The sequence below is a fragment of the Cetorhinus maximus genome, chromosome 23 (assembly GCF_964194155.1).
Source record: "Cetorhinus maximus chromosome 23, sCetMax3.hap1.1, whole genome shotgun sequence".
In the NCBI taxonomy this organism is placed as follows: Eukaryota; Metazoa; Chordata; class Chondrichthyes; order Lamniformes; family Cetorhinidae; genus Cetorhinus; species Cetorhinus maximus.
In genome coordinates this window covers 30,852,132-30,872,693 of record NC_135901.1, presented here as the reverse complement: position 1 = coordinate 30,872,693, position 20,562 = coordinate 30,852,132, and the positions used below count along the sequence as shown (strand labels likewise).

Sequence of the window (20,562 nt, the reverse complement as noted above, 5' to 3'; positions counted from 1 at the left end):
AGGTGTTGACTCTCGGGTTCAGTTTTACCTATTGCCCTCCCCGATATGTCACCCAGGTGGCTAAATATTTGCCCATGAATTTAACAAACTCTTTTGCTACGTGGGCGTCACAATCAAATCCAGTGACTACCCACATGTACTCTGTGTCAAGATGAGTACACTGCGCCCCCCACCCGCACTTTCCATCCCAGTCCCAGGAGTTTGGAGACTGAGATCCGGGTGAGTAATGGCGGCTGCAGCTCCCACAATCCGCTGCGCTGGGAAAACCGCTCTATCCGCCGCGCGAGCGGGAGACACGGGACTGCGCATGTCCTAGGGAGCGGGGAAGCATGTGCTACGAATCGCGATTTCCATTGGCCAGCCGCTCTTTTCGTCATGAGGGTCAGAGTCTTCCGCTTCCACGAAGGCTTCCGCTGGCCCATTGTCTTCAGGCGGGAGATTGACCAATGAGAAGAGTTGGAGGACCGGAAGGACTCTAATCCTCTAGCCAATCAGAGCACGGGCTTTGTGTGAATGAAGATTGAGCTTCACACAGACTAAAACTTCCTCCTGTGTCCAACATCTGTGAGTAAAACACTTTCTTTTCTCCCCCTTTCCATTTCTTTTCTCATTCTGGGGGCAAATTGTTGACTTACAGGAACTGAAGGGAAAGGAAGTGAATCCAGGGAGGGTGCAGACTCTGGAAAGGTTGGCCCAGGTCTCTCTCTCTCTCTTAAAGACATTGACACCCTTTGCTCCCTCAGCTTGACACATTTATTTGTCTGGCTAAAAGGATGGTCTCTTTCCTAATGTTCACAATTAAAGGGGTGGTTTCCCCAGGAGATGGCTGACATTTAAGGGGACAATAAATTAACATAGGACAGAGATATGTCTAGTGTTATATGGCACTGATTGGATATATTATTTATGGCCATTTAAACTTCGTGTATTCTTATTTCTAGTCCTGTAATATATTACTGTAGCTACCTTATATATTCCAAGTCATTAGAGCACAGAAGGAGTCCATTAGGCAACTTGAGTCCATGCCAACTCTCTGTAGAGCAATCCAGTCCGTCCCATTCCCTCTCTCTCCCCGTTCGCCTGTAAGTTTATTTCCTTCAAGTGCCCATCCAATTTTATTTTGAAATCATTGATTGTCTCCATTTCCAGCACCGTAATAGGCAGAGAGTTCCAGATCATGAACAATCACTGTCTAAATAAAGTTCACCCTCACATCCCCGAGGTATCTCTCATCAAGTTATACAGTCCGATATATTACACACATTTTCAGTCCACTGAATGTATCTGTAGAAGCAGTGAGCATGTACCTGTCGATCAGCAGAATCAGAATGGAGGGACAGTGTGTGGGATGGAGATTTACAGCTTTTGGGGAATGAGAGAGGAAGGAATGTTCCATAGAGACTAGAATTGTCTGTTCTGAATTTCTATCCTGTACTGACAGTGATGACCCTTTAAAACTCCTTTTACAGGACATTGGAAAGGGAGGATGTGCAGGCAAAAATCTGAAGCCAGCCATCATGTCAAGATCTGACAGAATCAGTTGATTCCTGGGAACTGAATTTCATCGGTTTTAAACATCGGTGTGATTGGAAAAGGCCCGAGACACACACACTTGAGTAAGAGGGTTCCAGTGTGGAAAGAGCTTTCATCAGTTACACAGCCTGATAAAACATCACATCATTCACAGTGGGGAGAGTCTGTACATGTGTTCAGTGCTTGAATGAGGCTCCAACTGACCGTCGAACCTGGAGAGACACAAAGTCACATGCACCATGGAGAAACTGTGGAAATGTGGGGACTGTGGGAAGGGATTCAAATCTCCATCTGCGCTGGAGATTCATCGACGCATTCACACTGGGGAGAGGCCGTTTGTCTGTTTTGAGTGTGGGAAGGGATTTACTCAGTTATCCAGCCTGCAGACACACCAGCGAGTTCACACTGGGGAGAGGCCGTTCACCTGCTCTGTGTGTGGGAAGGGATTCAGTGACGCATCCAATCTGCGGACACACCAACGAGTTCACACAGGGGAGAGGCCATTCACCTGCCCTGAGTGTGGGAAGGGATTCACTTGCTTATCGAACCTGCAGATACACCAACGTGTTCACACTGAGGAGAAGCCCTTCACCTGCTCTGAGTGTGGGAAGAGATTCACTTGGTCATCCAACCTGAAGACACACCAGCGAGTTCACACCAAGGAGAGACCATTCACCTGCTCCATGTGTGGGAAGGGATTCAGTGATTCATCCAACCTGAAGACACACCAGCGGATTCACACCGGGGAGAGGCCGTTCACCTGCTCTGACTGTGGGAAGGGATTCTCTTGTTTATCCAACCTGCGGACACACCAGCGACTTCACACCGGGGAGAGGCCATTCACCTGCTCTGAGTGTGAGAAAGAATTCAGTCAGTTATCCCACCTGCAGATACACCAGCGAGTTCACACTGGGGAGAGGCCATTCACCTGCTCCGGGTGTGGAAAGTTGTTTAAACACTCATCGAAACTTCTGCAAGACCAGCGAGCTCATACTGGGGAGAGGCCGTTCACCTGCTCTGAGTGTCGGGAGGCATTCACTCATTCACCCCACTTGCTGAGACACCATTGAGGACACAGGTGATGATAGAGGTTGGATTTTGCTGTTATTGCTGCTGTTCATCACATCCAGGACTGAACCATGTTCATTCTGACACTTGGTGAAGTGGGAGGGTCAGAGGGTTTCTTTCTGCTGGACTGGCCGGTCTCACGAGTTTGCTTCCAATGGGCTGATGCTTTTTGAACCTTGTTGCATATTGGTTCATATTTCATATGAATCATTTTATCAAAGGGTGTTTTAAAGGCAAAAGCTATATCATTTGCATTTCTGTTTGGAACTTCCCAAAGCGTGCCACGTTGCCATGGAGATGGGCTTTACAGGTTAGAAGGTTCTTTTGTTAATTTATCTGGTCGTTTCTCACAGAAGACAGTTGCAGATTTAATCTTCCGTAGGCCATAGCTCACTTCAGTTCGTGTGAGGAGAAAAGAAGTTGGACGATTTGCCCAGCTTTAGGCAAGAGGAGGAAATCTCCAGTGGTCCCCACGGTGTGAGGAATGGAGCTTTTAAAAAAGTATACATTCTTGGGGAATATTGTGTTATTTTGTGAAGAAGACTGTGTGTCTGTGTGTGTGTGTGTGTGTGTGTCAATGATTTAATTCAGCTGGGCAAATGTTAATAGAAGACAGATTCTCTGGAGGGTTTAAAACATAAAAGGATAAAGGCGTTAGGTTTAAGAACATAAGAAATAGGAGTAAGAGTAGGCCATTCACCCCCTCAAGCCTGCCCCACCATTTGATAAGATCATGGCTGATCTGATCTGTCCCAGGCCTCAATTCCTCTTTCGTGCCAGCTCCTCATAGCCCTCAGCTCCCTGATATTTCAAAGATCTATCTACCTCCTCTTTAGATACTTTCAGTGATCTAGCCTCCACAACTCTCTGGGGTAGAGAATTCCAGATATTCACTACCCTCGGAGAGAAGAAATTCCTTCACATCTCAGTTTTAAATGAGTGTCCCCTTATTCTGTAACTATGTCCCCTAGTTCGAGATTCCCCCACTGATAGAAACATCTTCTCAACATCTATCCTGTCAAATCCCCTCAGAAACTTGTACATTTCAATCAGGTCACCCCTCATTCTTCTAAACTCTAACGAATGAAGGCCTAACTTGTTTAGCCGTTCTTGATAAGTCAACCCCTTCATCCCAGGAATCAGCCCAGTGAACCTCTTTTGAACTGCCTCCAATGCCAGTATATCCTTTCTTAAATACGGGGACCAAAACTGTACACAGTACTCCAGGTGCAGCCTCACCTACACCCTGTACAGTTGTAACAAAACTTCCCTATTTTTAAGCTCCAACCCCCAGCAATACAGACCAAAATTCCGTTTTCCTCCTTAATTACTTGCTGCACCTGCATGCTAAATTTTTGTGTTTCATGCACAAGAACACCCAGATCCCTCTGTGCTGCACTTGTCTCTCTCTCCATTTAAATAATAGTCTGCCTTTTGATTCTTCCTACCAAAGTGCATGACCTCACACTTTCCTACATTAAACTCTATCTGCCAAGTTTTAGCCCCGAGCTGCTCGTAGTCCCTCAGCAGAACCTCTTTCTTGGTCCAACCTATGTCATTGGTACCTATGTGGACCACGACAACTGGATCCTTCCCCTCTCATTCCAAGTTCCTCTCCAGCCCAGAAGAGATGTCCTTAACCTTGGCACCAGGTAGGCAACACAGCCTTTGGGATTCTCTGTCTTTGCTGCAGAAAACAGTATCTATTCCCCTCACTATGCTTTCCCCTATTACATTTCTCTTTTCTCCCCCCACTTGAATGGCGCTCTGTACCATGGTGCTATGGTCAGTTCGCCGATCCTTCCTGCAGTCTGTGCCCTCATCCACACCAAGAGCAAGAACCTCGTACCTATTGGACAAGGGCACTGCCTGAGGCTCCTCCAAAGTTAAATTTTGGATCTCCATACCTGCCTCTCTCGCAGTCACACCCTCCTGTCCCTGATCATGGTCTAAATTTGATGTAATTAATCTATGGGATGTAACTGTCTCCTGGAACACAGTGTCCAGGTAACTCTCCCCCTCCCTGATGTGTCACAGTGTCCGCAGCTCGGACTCCAGCTCATCAACTCTGAACTGAAGTTCCTCAAGCAGCCAACACTTGCTGCAGATGTGGTCACCGTGGATTGTAGCGGTGTCCACCAGCACCCACATACTACAGCTGCAACACATCGCCTGCCCAGCCATCTCTATTCTATTTAATTAATTAATTTGGATGTTAAATATTTTAAAAGTGAATTTCTTAACTGTACTCTTCAGCTGTAATAACGTCTTCTGATTTAAGCCACGTGGCCAGTCAAAAGAGACACAGAAGAGATACCCACCAATCACCTAGCGGTTTTCCCTTTGATGTTACACTTCAGCTCAGACAGGTAGAATCATGTCCTCCTCTCACACTCTCCTCTAGGTGCTGCTGACTGCCTGTCCCCGGGTCCTCCTCTCGCACTCTCCTCTGGGTGCTGCTGACTCCCTGTCCCAGGGTCTCCTCTCTCACTCTCCTCTCGGTGCTGCTCACTGCCTGTCCCAGAGTCCTCCTCTCACACTCTCCTCTAGGTGCTGCTGACTGCCTGTCCCAAGGTCCTCCTCCCACTCTCTCCTCTAGGTGCTGCTAACTGCCTGTCCCAGGGTCCTCCTCTCACACTCTCCTCTAGGTGCTGCTGACTGCCTGTCCCAGGGCCCTCCTCTTGCATTCTCCTCTGTGCTGCTGACTATTTTTTGGAAAAACATATTTTATTCATAAAATATCCGAAAGAACATTCCAAAAGATTTCAAAATTGCCATCACAATAAGTGCAATCATATTCCAGTTTTCCACATAGATCATGAGGTGCTTCAATACAATCAATGAATATTCCGGACATTTCAACATGGTCATTACAGACAGTCAGCAGTGCAAAGAGATTCACGTTATCGACAGAGATCATGTTGCATTCTGAGGTGCTTCGGTACAATTGTGATTCATGTAGTATTCACTGCATACATTGATTGTGAGTCATACAGCCCGAGGGGTCTATATAATTCCCAGCCCTTTGGTGCACTGTGACCTTTCCCCATTGCGCCTTTGCGGCAGCTGCCCCAAGCTTTAGTGCATCCCTCAGCAGTCCTGGAGCTTGGAATGTGCCAGTCTGCAACACTCGGTCAGGGACAACTCTTTGCACTGGAAGACCAACAAGTTTCGGGCGGACCAAAGAGGGTCTTTCACCAAGGTGATGATCCTCCAGCTGCAGTTGATGTTTGTCTTGGTGTGTGTCCCTGGGAACAGCCCATAGAGCACAGAGTCCTGTGTCACTGCACTGCTCGGGATGAACCTCGACAAAAAACCATTGCATCTCTCTCCAGACCTTCTTTGACTGCCTGGCTCGGGGTCCTGCTATTATTTGAATACTGTTGTGTCGAGAAAATCAGTCTTTTCTTTATTGGTTGTGACTTGGATCTTTATAGATGGATGGTGATTATTAAGAATGTGGACAAAATCCTCAAATTCTGAATGGCTATGGGACCAAACTCCCCTTATATCATCTAAAGATCTATGATAGTGTAATGGTTTCCTGGGATCTTTTTTTAAAAAACAGTTTCCTCCCATTCTGCCATATATATATTCGCGTACGATGGTGCAAATATTTTTTACCCATCACCATCCCTTTAACTTGAAGGTTATATTCTTTGTTAAATTCAGAATCATTCTTGGTTAGTCCTAGATGTAATAATTGGATTATAATTTTGTCTGGTCTATCCAGTTGCGTATATTTCATGAAGGCATTTTGAACAGCCAGAATTCCTCTATCAGTTTCTATATTTATGTATAAACTGTCTATATCCATTGTGAATAGTATGCTATCTGGGGTTATGGTTAGTGAATTCACTTTTTCTACAAAATGACATGTATCTTGGACATTTGTGGACCAAGGAGTTTAAATATGAGTCGATGTATTCTGCTATTTTGCATGATTCACTACCACAATCCAAAATAATTGGTCTACCTGGAGGCATGTGTCCTGCTATTGTCCATGTATCTGGATGTTCATGTATTTTGGGAAGTCTGTAACTTTTTCATAGATGTGGGTGCTGTCCCCTTAGATACTCCATTTGTTTCTGATTCATGTATTTGGAATTTTTAAGTCTTATCAGTACATCTGTAACCTTTTTTTTGTTTCTTGATATGTGGGTTTAGTCTATTCGGTGTAGTAATTTGTACTGTTCAATTGTCTGTAAGCTTCAAAAAGGTATTGTTGTCGACCCACGATAACAATATTGCTGCCTTTATCCGCTGGTTTTAGAACAATATCTGTGTGGGATGTTAATTACCCAAGTGCTTGTTTTTCTCTTCTCATGAGGTTTTATTTATCCGTTCAATGGGGAATCGTCTTGGTTTCTGATTGGGTTGTTTTGATGAAATGAAATATTTTTGGGATTTATTTTACTTTTCGGTGGAATCCAGTCTGATTTGGGTGTAAATGGTTGCCTATCTGAGATTGAGACACCGAAAAAGTCTCGAAGTTTAATTTATCTGTAAAATGTGTCTAAGTCTGTTTGAATTTGTATATGATGCTGTTTTGCTACCGGAACTAAAGTTAAGCCTGTGTTTCGGACTTATTCCTATATTAGTGTGGGTTTAAATGTTTTAGAAATGTTCATCATTGTTTCCTTTAGATTTAGAGGCTCCTTTTCTAGCGTTTGATTCCCTTTTAGGTTAAACACTTCATCCAGCTGTTGATAATAGAATTAGTTGTGTTTTAAGTCCAATGGATGTTGCCAGATTCTACTCCAAAGGATATATTTGGTTTTGCTGGGATATATGTTTGTTCTTTAATATATTGGTTTAATTCCATGATTATGTCCTTTGGCGATTGTGGGAGATTTTTACTATAGTTTAGTTCAGGGATCCCGGTCTGAGCATTTGGAAATTTATTTTTCACCCTTTTTAATAGTATTTGAAGTAGTTTAATTGCGGTGAGAGGTGTTTGAGTTTGGTTATTCCAACTGAAATTATTACGTGTTTTATGTTTGGACAGCAGTGTAGTTTATCTAAGATCGCCGTCACATGTATACATTTGGTTGCTGGGAAGCAATCAGTTTGAGTTATTGTACTGGGGCAATTGTGAACCCTGGAGAGGTTGGAATCCCCTATTATTAGTATCGGTTTCCCTGGGATTATTGTCCAGATTCTATTTTTTTGGTTTGTATTTGGGGTGTTTTGTGGCTGTGTTTATTGTTTTACTTTGTTGGCTAGGTCTCCATTTCGATGTTGTGGTCAGTGAGTTAGATGATTCATATTTCTGGGAAGGTATTTGTATTTCATCGGTCTCACTACCTTCAGAGCCTTGAGCCATATCGGACCAATCTGTTGCCTCGATTGGGGTCTTTAATGGTTTCACTCGATTCCAACTTGTCTGTTCAGGTGTTGAAAATGTGTGGGGGGTGCAGGGGGAATCTCTAAGTTCTGTGGGGTCTGTTCAGGTGTTGAAAATGTGTGGGGGGTGTGGGTGGGGGAATCTCTGTAAGTTCTGTGGGGTCTGTTCAGGTGCTCGGCTCAGGATCAGCAAGTATTGTTCGATATGTTATGTTCACTGTTCCCATCGGCGCTGTCAAGATGCTCGTTTCAATATCACTGGGAACCCCTCCCTGTGGCTGGAGTGGACCCAACTCCAGAAAAGGGGACTCCACAGTTTGCATCGGAGTCACTGATGGTTCGATATTATCTGTTATTCTCTGTAAATGTGGCTGACTCCAGTCTCCACCCCCAGAGGCCCGTGTATTGGGTTCATTTTTATTGGTTGCTGCTCTGATCGGTGTTTTGGGCTGCACTTCCTTCCTTAGGGTACATGTTGGGGTCTGTAATTGACCTCGGGCCGATGGGAATTGGATTTTACTTTGTCTCAGTTGGGTTGATGGTCTCGAATGGTTTCCCATTATTTCATGGTAGGTTGGTGGTTCCCTTGGAAATTTGATATGAAATGGATTGGTTGGGCTTTTTGTGGCTTTGGTATGAGGAGATTTTGTTGGAGGTTTAATATTTTTGGGTTTGGATGCTTTCATTACCTGTTTTGTGGTTTGATGTTTAATCGTTTCGAATTCCTGTTCTTGTAATGGAAATTGTTTTGTAATTAAGTCGTCAGAATACATTTTTTTCACAGATTGACGGAGGTAATTGTGGAAGGACTGTTTGTGATGTCAGTTCTGGCTCTGATTTGTTTTCTGAGTCCGGACATATCTTCCTTTCTTGGAACAGAGAAAGTCTCGGTGTCAGGAAGACTGCTCTGGAGAATCATTGTCTGAGGTGGATTTGTTGGATTATTTTGAATCCTTTTTGATGAAGCCTGACCCATTGAGTGCTGAGACCTTGGCAACTCAGGCTCTGGGGTTCCAGGCCCGTCTTCCAGCTGTTCACTGGTGGTGTGGTTGGAAGTGTGCTTCGGCCATTCGTGCTCTGGGACAGCGCCCCACCCTGAACCATCACAACAGGACACCTCACTTTCCCAAAGCAGGCGCAAGATATGGTTTTTTTACTTTCATTAAATGTTCTAAAGCTAAATTTTTCTTTCAGGTTCTTTTTATCCCAGTTCGATGCCTTTGAAACAGCCTCCTCCAATCTATTAGTTTGAATGGTTTCCTTCTGTTTATTATCTCGTTTCTTTCGATTTGTTGTGGAATGTTCAATGAGGATTCGTCTCGTTTCGCTGGCCCAACTTTCTCAATTTGTTGCCAGTTTTTTTGTGGTTTCCTCTGTGAGGTTCGCAGGTTTTATTGATCGTGTTAATTGTTCTGCTCATCTCCTAATTCCCTTCTGGGCACCTTCTTCTTCTTCCAATCACATTAAACGGTGGATCGTTTGAATCATTTTATATATTAGTCTTACTGACGTTGCAAAATTCTCTTTTGGGTCAGTGGGAGTGGAGATGGAATTCATCCCCATTGTAGAGTTCACCTTGCCTTCGAGGCCTGTCCAGGAAATTGATGAGGAGGTTACAGTAGGGAATTCAGGACGTGTGTTAGTCTGGTTTTAATTATGTTTTTTAAAAAAGGATAGAGAACAAAAGGAGACAAAAACGGAAATAATCTTGATAAATTGAGAAAAGTTTTTGACCAAAATATTTTGTATATATTCGTATACTAAGAAACCAATTAAAATGGGACCCACACTTAAAATCGATCCAATCTGCTGCTAGAGTTTGTTGGACTTTTCCGTTGAGGCCGGCTTTTTGTGTGATAAAATTCTTTTCTCCGATGGGACTGAGCTGCCCCAATATGGTTCAGGGTATTATTGGAGGCTGTCGGTTTCTTCTGTTGAGGATGGTCCTTGTGTTTCAGAATTTGCTCCTTTTCCCAGGATGCTTTTTCCGGTCAGGACGATCTTGTCAGATCAACAATTCTTCCCCTTTTCGAGGATCCGTTGTCTTCGTTATGGAATCAAATAAAATAGCAATCGTCTTTTTGGTCTCCTTTGCTGGGGGTGACCTTCTGTGTTTCAAAAACTGCTCCTTTCCTGAGGGTGTTTGTGTAATATTACAAAATAACTGAAAACGATGCTGATGATATGACGGTTGAGATATTACTTGGATTCAAGTTTCCTCCACTGAGGATAATTCACTGAGGCTTATTTACCCCTTCTGAGGTTATATTCCCAACACGTTTCACAATTTCTATTTCTCTGTCAATTTCTGTTGCTTCGTCAGGGGAAAAGTTGTCCACAAAATTCCAACTCTCAACCGCAGTGAGCAAAAAAAACACTTCAGTGATTAAAAGTCTCAATGTGGAAAGATGTGTTTTTGTTTCTTTTCATAAAACGGTAAAAGATTCAAGTTCTTACTGACTGGCTGATGACAAACAGCAGTCTCGGATGATTCCAGAAAAGTCCAGGCTCCAAAGAAATGTTCCAGAACATTCAGGAAAGATTCAAATTCCAAACGTCACACTCGTGCCTGCAGTTCAAACAAACACTCTCGTCAGCAGTCACATCACTCTTTATATATATTTATTTATAGATATATACTTTTCTGCTCTTTAGTGACAAGGTTAGGTTGGAGAAGCTGGGATTGTTCTCCTTGAAGCAAAGGAGGTTGAGGGGAGATTTGATAGAGGGGTACAAGATTACGACAGGTTTAGATAAGGCGGACAGAGAAAAGCTGTTCCCATTCGCTGATGGTGCAAGGACAAGGGGGACACAGATTCAAGGTTTTGGTCAAGAGATGCAGGGGGGAATATGAGGAAGAATATTTTTACACAGCGAAAGGTGATGACCTGGAACTCGCTGCCTATGAGGGTGGTGGATGGAGAGAGACAATAACGATTACAAAATAGAATTGAGGGAAATAGACTTGCAGGGCTATGGGGATAGAAGGGAGCACTGGGACTGACTGGTTTGTTCTACAGAGAGTGGGCATTAATTTGATGGGCTGAATGGCCTCCTCTCCCGAATGATTCTTTGGCCGAAAGAGAGAAATTTCAGCTGCTCCAATCTCTCCAACTGACTGAAATCCTTCATTCCTGGTGCCATCCTTGTAAATCTCCTCTACACCCTCGCTAGAACTTCATATCTTTCCTAAAGTGTGGGGCCCAGATATAGGGTTCCATTCTAGAGGGATAGAGTTGAAAAGCAGGGAGGTTATGTTCAACTTGTTTCGAACCATGGGTTAGACCATGGTCAGGATACAGTGTGTTTGGATTTTACCAGAGCATTTGAAATGATGTGAAAGACATGGTTATTCCACAAAATTAAGACTCCATCTTTATTAATGATGTTGAATTGGGAACCAAGTGTAATATATCCAAATTTGTGGACAATTGGAAAAAAATTGCATTCCTATAGCACCTTTCATGATCTCCTAAAGCATTTTACAGCCAATGAAGTACTTTTGAAGTGTAGTCACTGTTGTAATGTAGGAAACTGGAGGTAGGGATGGGTAATCACATTTAGTTTAAAAATTCAACCACTTTCATAACATAAGACTTCCTGCAGCTGTTTCACACCCTGTAACTTTTCTTCATTAACAATATATTGATCTTGTATTAAAAGCCCAGTGATGAAACAGATAATTATTAAGTCATGAAATTCAGTTATACTGGGTTTTACAAAACTCAAGACACAGTGACCAACATTAGATGTGATTCCGCGATTGGACAACATTTGCTAAACAATCCTGAATGTTCTGAGATTTGTGCTGACAACCAGTTTAAGATTGTCAGTTGGGCTCGCAGTGTGGCACACTCACGTGTACTGGAAGCGACATATATTAATACACAGGGCCCTGCTCTTTGCAGACAGAACATGGACACACTTTCGCCTGTTTCAACTGAAGAAAACAGATGACAACTGTTCCCTGGTTCATTCCCCAGGTGAATGCCTTGACCAGTCAGAGTCAACATGCCTGGTTTGGATTTAAACAAAGTTTGGCGGTTAACTGTCACTCATCAGTTAGCTACTGCATTCTCCGTGGCAAAGCTTCTACCAGTCAGTGTCCACTTTCCAACCAATCAGCACTCTCTTCTTATGAAGTATAAATTGTTGTTCCCTTTACATTTGGTATTCTTGCGAATGTCCTGTTGAGTGCAAGATGAAAGCTGTGACATCTCCCTTTTTCAGCAATTACTGTTTTAATTAACTGCCAGTCAGCAGCAGATGATTGAATAAGTCGTGAGCCTTAATTGAGTTACTGTTAACGAATCAATAATGAATTAGAAGTTGTAAAAGAGTGAATTTTATTTGCTGTAAAAATGTAAAACCTTAATTGCTGTGTATATAAAGAATGTGCAATGATGATAAATGTACTGGCAAGAGAGACCTTCAAGTTCTGCTTTGCCTCAAAATTTGAATCTGTCTGAATCAGGGATGGCGTAGAATCAGATAAAGATAGTATGAAACAGTTCTATTGTGTTCCTGTCTAAGATAATGAGGGAAGGTGGCATAAGTAATTGGGGATTCAATTAAATTAACCTGGTCACCAAATTGACCAATTGTCATGTTACAACAGGCCCAACTCTGACCTGTGGTAATGGTCACTTTGGGGATGAAAGTAGAGGTTTTGAAGGTCTCCCTTGTTCGCCAAGTACTGAAGACTCCCGAGGCTGAGTTCCGAGGAAATTACTGTCAGAGAAGGAGCCAGACTCCCGAGGGTGAATTCCACAAGAATTACTGTCAAAGAAGGAGCCAGAGAGGGTTATGCATCTATGGACTGATCACCTGCATGAAGTTGTAAAAGTCAATGTCTTAAAGTTGTTAAGTAAACATTTTTCTTTTAATAAACTTTTAAATTTACTATCCAGGGAATTTTGCCTTTGCATTAATTGGTTAAAGTCTTTTGCGAACCAAGTGAATTTATTAAATGGCAAGTTGGGGGTGGCTGAATTAAATTAAGTTACAAATAACAAGATGATATAAATCTTAAATTGTAAAACTTGCATTTCTATAGTGCCTTTCCTGACCACATGACATCCCAAAGTGCTTTACAGACAATGAAGTACTTTTGAAATGTAGTCACTGTTCTAATGTGGGAAAGGCTGCAGCCAATTTACACACAGCAAGATCCCACAAACTGCAATGTGAGAATGAACAGATGATATGTTTTTATTGATGCTGATTGATAAATATTGGCTAGGACTTCGGGGGTATCTCTCTTCTTCGAAATAGTGGTGATGGGAAGTTATAAATCCACTCAAGTTGGCAAAATCCAACCAAGTTGGGTTATCATCTCATCCAAAAGACAGCAGATCTGACAGTGCAGCACTCCCTCCATGCTGGCACTTGGGAATGTTGGATGTGATTTTTCCCCTCAGGTCCCTGGACAGGGACTTGAACCAACAACCTTCTGACTCAGAAGTGAGAGTGTGACTCACTGAACCCCTGATTACACTACAGACAATACAAGGTTTGAAAGGGAAACTTACTGTCAAACTAGTCCCCTTCTAGTATTTATCCAATATCCTATGTTGACATTGAGGCCATTCGGCCTATCATGCCTGTCATGGCTCTTTTAGTCCCACTATCCTCCCCTTTCTCCCTGAGCCCTGCAAACTAGTCCTCTTCCAGTATTTGTCCAATTTCCTTTGTTGAATCTGTTTCCACCAGCCTTTCAGGCAATGCTTTCCGGATCACAGCAGCTCATTGTGTTGAGATTTATCTTCCTCATTTCCCCTCTGGCTTTTATGTCAATCTCCTTCAATCTGTCCTCTGGTTAGCAACCCTTTTGTCAATGGAAACAGTTTCTCTTTATTTACTTGATGGAAACCATTCACGTTCTTCAACACCTCTATCACATACTCTCAGGAGAACAACCCCAGCCTCTCCAGTGTGTTCACATAACTGAGGTTCCTCATTCCTGTCACCATACTAAATCCCTGCACCGTTTCCAAAGCCTAATAATGGAGTTTATTTCTTGAGAAACATCATTGAAAAGCAGAGAAGCCATGTTAAACTTGTATCAATCCTTGGTTGGACCAGACATGGAATACTGTGAACAGTTCTGGGTCTCCATCATTATAATAAGGACAGAGGGGAACTCGAGAATGTGCAGGAAAGATTCACAAGGACAATAGCAGAACTGAGGGTGTTTAAGTTACAGTAAAGATTGAACAGACTGGGGCTTTACTGTCTTGAATAGGGAAGGCTGAGGACTGACTTGATCGAGGACTTTAAGATTATGAAGGGAGCCACAAGCTTTAAATCATCATGTTATCACTGTCTGTACAGGATAGAAATTCAGAACTCATCATGTTAGTTGTCATAGATTATGTGATAGAGAATCCTCCTCCCTCTGAACCTATAGATCTCCGTCCCCCCCACACACTCTACAGACTATTGATTACAGTTCTGCCGAAGGGCCATGAAGGCTCGAAACGTTAACTGATTTCTTCTCCGCCGATGCTGCCAGACCTGCTGAGTTTTTCCAGGTAATTCTGTTTTTGTATTGATTACAACCCTAATTAATCCTACGATCCTCCTCCTGATTTTTCCCTAATTCTTCCCCCTGAAGGGGGCGTCACAATCAAATCCAGTGACTACCCACATGTACATTGTGTCAGGGTGGGGTCACTGCGCTCCCCACCCCCACTTTCCATCCCAGGTCCAGGAGTCCCAGACTGGCCTCCGGAAGCGTAATGGCGGCCGCAGCCCCCACAATTCCTTGCGCTGAGGAAACCGCTCAACCGCCGCGCGGGTGGGCGGCCCGAGACTGCGCATGTCCAAGGGAGAGGGGAAGCTGCGCATGTGCGGGGAATGGCTTTTCCCATTGGCGAAGCGCTCATTCCGCCATGAGGGTCAAAGTATCTCCCGCGCCGTGTAGGCTTCCGGTACCCCATTGTCTTCAGGATTGACCAATGGGAAGAGCTGAAGGACCGGAAGGACTCTGGTCCTCCAGCCAATCAGAGCGCGGGCTTTGTGTGAATGAAGATTGAGCTTCACACAGACTAAAACTTCCTCCTGTGTCCAACATCTGTGAGTAAAACACTTTCTTTTCTCCCCCTTTCCATTTCTTTTCTCATTCTGGGGGGAAATTGTTGACTTGCAGGAACTGAAGGGAAAGGAAGTGAATCCAGGGAGGGTGCAGACTCTGGAAAGGTTGGCCCAGGTCTCTCTCTCTCTCTCTCTCTCTTAAAGACATTGACATCCTTTGCTCCCTCAGCTTGACACATTTATTTGTCTGGCCAAAAGGATGGTCTCTTTCCTAATGTTCACAATTAAAGGGGTGGTTTCCCCAGGAGATGGCCAGTATTTAACAGGACAGTACACTAATCTAAATCGTCACTTGGTAGTACTGAACTTGAGTCTTGCTGAAAAAGAAACACGTTGAAACTTTTTGTCTTGCACTCATCAGAACGTCACAAGAATACCAAATTTCAAAGGGAAGAACATTTTATGCTGCATCAGGAAAAAGGGTGCTGACTGGTTGGCAAGCGTTCTCAGATTGGTCAATGTGCTGCCATGCAGAATGCCCCAGGGTACAGTTATGCCAAAGCTTTTCATTTAATTCAAAAAATCCAAGTTGACTGTGATTGGTCGAGACATGGCATGGGGAGTGTACCAAGGAGCAGTGTCCCCCTTAGCTTTGTTTAATTGAAAAGGCACAATGCCTGGACAAATTCCTTTTCCCTGCAGAGGACCAGGCCCAATTTCAGATTATCAGTCAGACTCACAGTGTGGCTCACTTACGCTTTCCAGAAGCTGCATGTATCCAGATACAGAGCCTGGTCCGCTGCAGGGAAAAAGAACTTGTCAGGAAGTCTTGCAACAGCTGCACAGGGCATAGGTGAGACCACAACTTGAGTATTCTGCACAGTCTGGGGCTCCTTCTTTAAGGAGCGATATACTGGCATTGGCAGCAGTTCATTGAAGGTTCATTAGGCTGATTCCTGCGATGAAGGGTTGTCTTATGAGGAAATGCTAAGCAGTTTGAGGCTTAACTCTTTGTAATTTAGAAGAATGAGGGGTGATCTTCCAGAAACAAGTAGAATTCTAAGGTGGTTTTGACAGGGAGGATGCTGGGAGGATGTTTCCTCTTGTGGGGGAATCTAGAACTAGGGGACTCAGTTTAAAAATAGAGGTCTCCCTTTTAAGACAAAGGAATTTCTTCTCTCAGAATGTTGTTTGTCTTTGGAATTCTCTTCCCTAGAGGGCAGTGGAGGCCGAGTCATTGAATATGTTCAAGGTTCATTGAAACAGATTTTTGACCGACAAGGGAGCCAACAGTTATGGAGGGCAGACAGGAAAGTGGAGTTAAGGCCACATCAGCCATGATCTTATTGACTGGCAGAACAAGCTTGACAGGCCAAATGGCCTACTTCTGCTCCTATTTCTTACAATCTCTGAGTCCAGGACATGAAGCATTGACCATGGATCTGCCAACCAGCAGGAATTGGCATCTTCAGGAGAATTGGGAGAGTGTATATTAGGTACAGCAGAATGAGAATGGAAGTGAGGGGGCGTGGTGTGGGACGGACATTTACAGCTTTTGGGGAATGAGATCGGAAAGAATGTTCCGTAGAAACTAGAATTGTCTGTTCTGAATTTCTATCCTGTACTGAGAGTGATGTCTGTTGTAAACTCCTTTTACAGGATATTAGAAGGGGAGGATTTGCAGACAAATCTCAAACCAAACATCATGTCAAGATCTGACAGAGTCACTCAATTCATTGGGACCTGAATATCATTGGCCTTTGAATCTAGAAGGAGAAATGTTTGTCTGTTCTGTCTGCTTCAACGGGTTCTAAACATCAGTGTGACTGGAAAAGCACTGAGACACACACACTCGAGTGAGAGTGTTCCAGTGCAGTAACTGTGCAAAGAGTTTTAACCAGTTACACAGACTGAAAAACACATCACACCATTCACAGTGGAGAGAGACATTATACATGACCTGTGTGAGGACAAGGCTTCAACTGATCACCGAACATGGAGAGACACAAGGACACCCACACTATGGAAAAACCGTGGAAATGTGGGGACTGTGGGAAGGGGTTCCTTTTCCCATCTGCCCTTGAAACTCATCGACGCAGTCACACCGGGGAGAGACCGTTCACCTGCTCCGAGTGTGGGAAGGGATTCACTCACTCATCCGCCCTGCAGACACACCAGCGAATTCACACTGGGGAGAGGCCGTTCACCTGCTCTGAGTGTGGGAAGCGATTCAGTGATTCATCCGCCCTGCTCTCACATCAGCGAGTTCACACTGGGGAGAGGCCATTCATCTGCTCTGTGTGTGGCAAGGCATTCACTCAGTCAGCCAGCTTGCAGACGCACCATAAAGTTCACACTGGGAAGAGGCCTTTCACCTGCACTGAGTGTGGGAAGGGATTCAGTGATTCATCCAAACTGCTGAAGCACCAGCGAATTCACACTGGGGAGAAGCCGTCTATCTGCAGTGTGTGTGGGAAGGGATTCACTAACTCATCCGCCCTGCTGACACACCAGCGAATTCACACTGGGGAGAGGCCATTCACCTGCTCCGTGTGTGGGAAGGGCTTCACCCAGTCATCCAACCTGCTGAGACATCAGAGAGTTCACACTGGAGAGAAGCCATTCACCTGCTCCGAGTGTGGGAAGGGATTCACTCGGTCATCCAACCTGCTGAGACATCAGAGAGTTCACACTGAAGGGAAGCCATTCACCTGCTCTGAGTGTGGGAAGGGATTCACTCGGTCACCACACCTGTCAAGACACCAGCGAGTTCACAAGCGATTGCTGGGGTTAGATTCTGCTGTTATTGCTGCTGTTAATCACATCCAGGACTGAACCATGTTCATTCTGACACTTGGTGAAGTGGGAGCGTCAGAGGGTTTCTTTCTGCTGGACTGGCCGGTCTCACGGCTTTGCTTCCAGTGGCTGATGCTGATTAAGCCTGGAAGTGCATGTTTCCACTGAAACAATCCACAAAAGCTGATGAAGTACATTTGTTTTATGCTGGATAATAAAGTGTTTTCTCTGCCCCTACAGTTAGATCTAAAATGAATACTGTTGTCTCTGTTCTATTGAGTCAACAGCACGTGGCCGGGAAGAATTTCAAGATTAGACCTTCGAAGATGAGGACTGAAATCCCTCGTGAGAGAGGCAGCGTTTCAGTGATGTTGGCTGACTCACAGTGTTCCTGACATCTGGGTGGGTTGTTGAGAAATCCATGGACTCTGTCTTGGTCACACCTGCCATTTATTTTGTCGTGTGGTGTGTTCGATCACAGTTTTTCTGTTCATTCACATGTACTTCACATTAATCCTGAATGTTAGAACATTTAAAAGACAATGTAAATAGTTTTATCTTTCTGAATTTGTTTTGTAAACTTTATTTTTTGTTCAAAACCTGTGGAATCTTGGGGCGTTATTCTCTGAACAAGGCCTTGAATCTCAAACTTTGTTAACTTTAACAAAACGTTATTGGTCCCTAATTGGATCTTCCCAAAAGCTTGGGGGTCTCATCAAGGATCATAACAATACATACACATTTTTACTTTAGTGTATGTATAATATACATGTCTTCATTGCATAGTTAGAGATTTGGGAGGATGTGCAGTGAGTGGTCATGACCAGGGACTCACTGCCTGTGAGGGTGGTGGAAGCAGAGACGATGAATGATTTCAAAATTAAACTGGATGGACACTTGAAGGAAATAAACTTGCAGGGGAACGGGGATATAGAGGGGGAATGGGACTGATTGGATTGCTCTGCAGAGACGTCATGGACTGTATATATAACGTAATATATAATGTAGCCACTGCACTAAATTATAAGACGAGATTTTTACTGGGCTTTTCTTTGTGACAAATACATCAATTTAAAGGAGCAGCAGCATTTGTTTTGAAAATGCTTCTGATTTTTTTAGACCCCCAAGGGTTCAATGTCAGGTCCCTGGTATCTGCCCGCGTGGGGGGAGGGGCAGCAGACCTGGCCTCAGTGCCACAGGAGGAAAAGCCGGGGTTCCCGCTCCTCACGGTGATCTCCCGGCTGGGCGGGAGCCTGGGGCCTTATTCATCAAGAATGTGTCCCCCTCACATCAGTCCCGGAGGGTCAATCGGCAAACGGTATACCACAGCCCTCTGGAGTTGACTTTGATTTGTTCCCTGTTTCCCAGTCTGGGACTCATACTTCCAGAGCTCTTTCTCTCTGTGAGGATTCCACTGCTTTGTTGCACTGACATTGGACAGACCAACTGCTTTTTCCCAGTCAACTCCCAAAGTTTCTTGACAGCTCTTTCCAAGCTCATTGTTCAAGCTGATTTCTTTCCGCCACAAGGCTAACTGTCTTTCACTGTGGAGACCAGAGGAAATGTCTTCCTCTAGCTTCAAGCTGGGCAAATCTTCCAGTTTCTTTTCCTCTCACATGAAATCAAGTGACGTGTCACCTTCACAAGCCCAAATCTTTAACTGCTTTCCATGAGAACCACCCAGGTAAGTTAAACTATAGAACTATCTGACACCCACAGCCTACCTCCATGGTAACGTGGCATGCTTTGAGAGGTTCCAAACAGAAATACAAGCTAAATACTTTTCATCTTTAAACCACTCTTTGATTTTATGATCCATATGAAATATGAAAAAATATTTTTGCAACGAGGCTCAGAGCATCAGACCATTGGAAGCAAAGTCGTGAGACCGGCCAGTCCATCAAAAAGAATACTTATTGCACTGGAATGACATATCTATGTGATTTAGGTTCATCCAATAACCCATGTGCTAAGAAGCATTCATCCACTAACATGGACAATCCATGACGTCTAGCCTCACTAACTAATGTCTTTCTTGCTGTTAGACCATCATAAATCTTGGTCTAGCTCTCTCTCTCTCTCCCTCTTCCTAACCCTTTATTGCTTCAGCTTCTATACACAATGTACTTCTCTCTTAGCTTTTCTCTTTGTTTCTCTATTCTCCAGTCTCTTATTACCTCTTGTTTAAAATATAAGCTGAAATGTTTTCAAACTGCAACCTAACCACAGAACTCTTCTATCACATAACGTCTCAATAATTCAACTTGATAAAAGAGCAATAACAAGTATTGCACATTGACGGAATATAAATTCTGACTTGAGCTCTGCATTGGTGAGAAGGTGTTGATCAATTATTGATGAGAGACAATCTCATTTCTTAACACTTTTTTGATAGAGAAGCCATCTAAAGGAATTGAAATGATTTTTTGGTCAGTCCAGCTCTCAATGAGAGGAATGGTGTCTGTGCTGAGACAGATCTGTCCTAACTGCCCTTTCAAATGCATCATATTGAAGCCGTTTGCTAGTTCCTATGCCTAAAAATCGGCTTCATGGTAGCATTCCCATCTTTGAATCACAAGGTGAGGGACTTGAGCCCCACTTCCGAAACCTCTGGTCAGTGAAAGCTAGACTATGGTCTCCAAATACCGGGTGACCCAATAGGTTGACCTCTAGCAGGATGCATTTCTCCAAGAAGGTGATTAATCTCACATTGGGAGTGTGTCTGCCTGTCAGGCAGAGGGTTAGGGTTTGAGGCCACTTCAGACAGCCCCACTGAGTGGAGAG

General features: G+C 43.9%; 2 protein-coding genes and 1 pseudogene across 5 annotated transcripts in view; 1 reads left to right on the top strand and 2 right to left on the bottom strand.

The window, feature by feature from the left end:
• Positions 1-20,562, bottom strand: part of LOC144697155 (uncharacterized) — a 266,512-nt pseudogene that overhangs the window by 5,430 nt on the left and 240,520 nt on the right. The gene's annotated exons all lie outside the window — the stretch shown is intronic.
• The window catches only part of LOC144697120 (uncharacterized), a 432,856-nt gene that overhangs the window by 396,765 nt on the left and 15,529 nt on the right, over positions 1-20,562 (bottom strand). The window lies entirely within an intron of this gene.
• LOC144697396 (uncharacterized) overlaps positions 1,476-20,562 on the top strand; it is an 83,414-nt gene continuing 64,327 nt past the window's right edge. The window contains 3 exon segments of the mRNA XM_078569376.1: positions 1,476-1,875; positions 8,344-8,347; positions 17,448-17,600. Coding sequence (XP_078425502.1) covers positions 1,773-1,875; positions 8,344-8,347; positions 17,448-17,600 — 260 coding nt within the window. The 5' untranslated portion in view covers positions 1,476-1,772.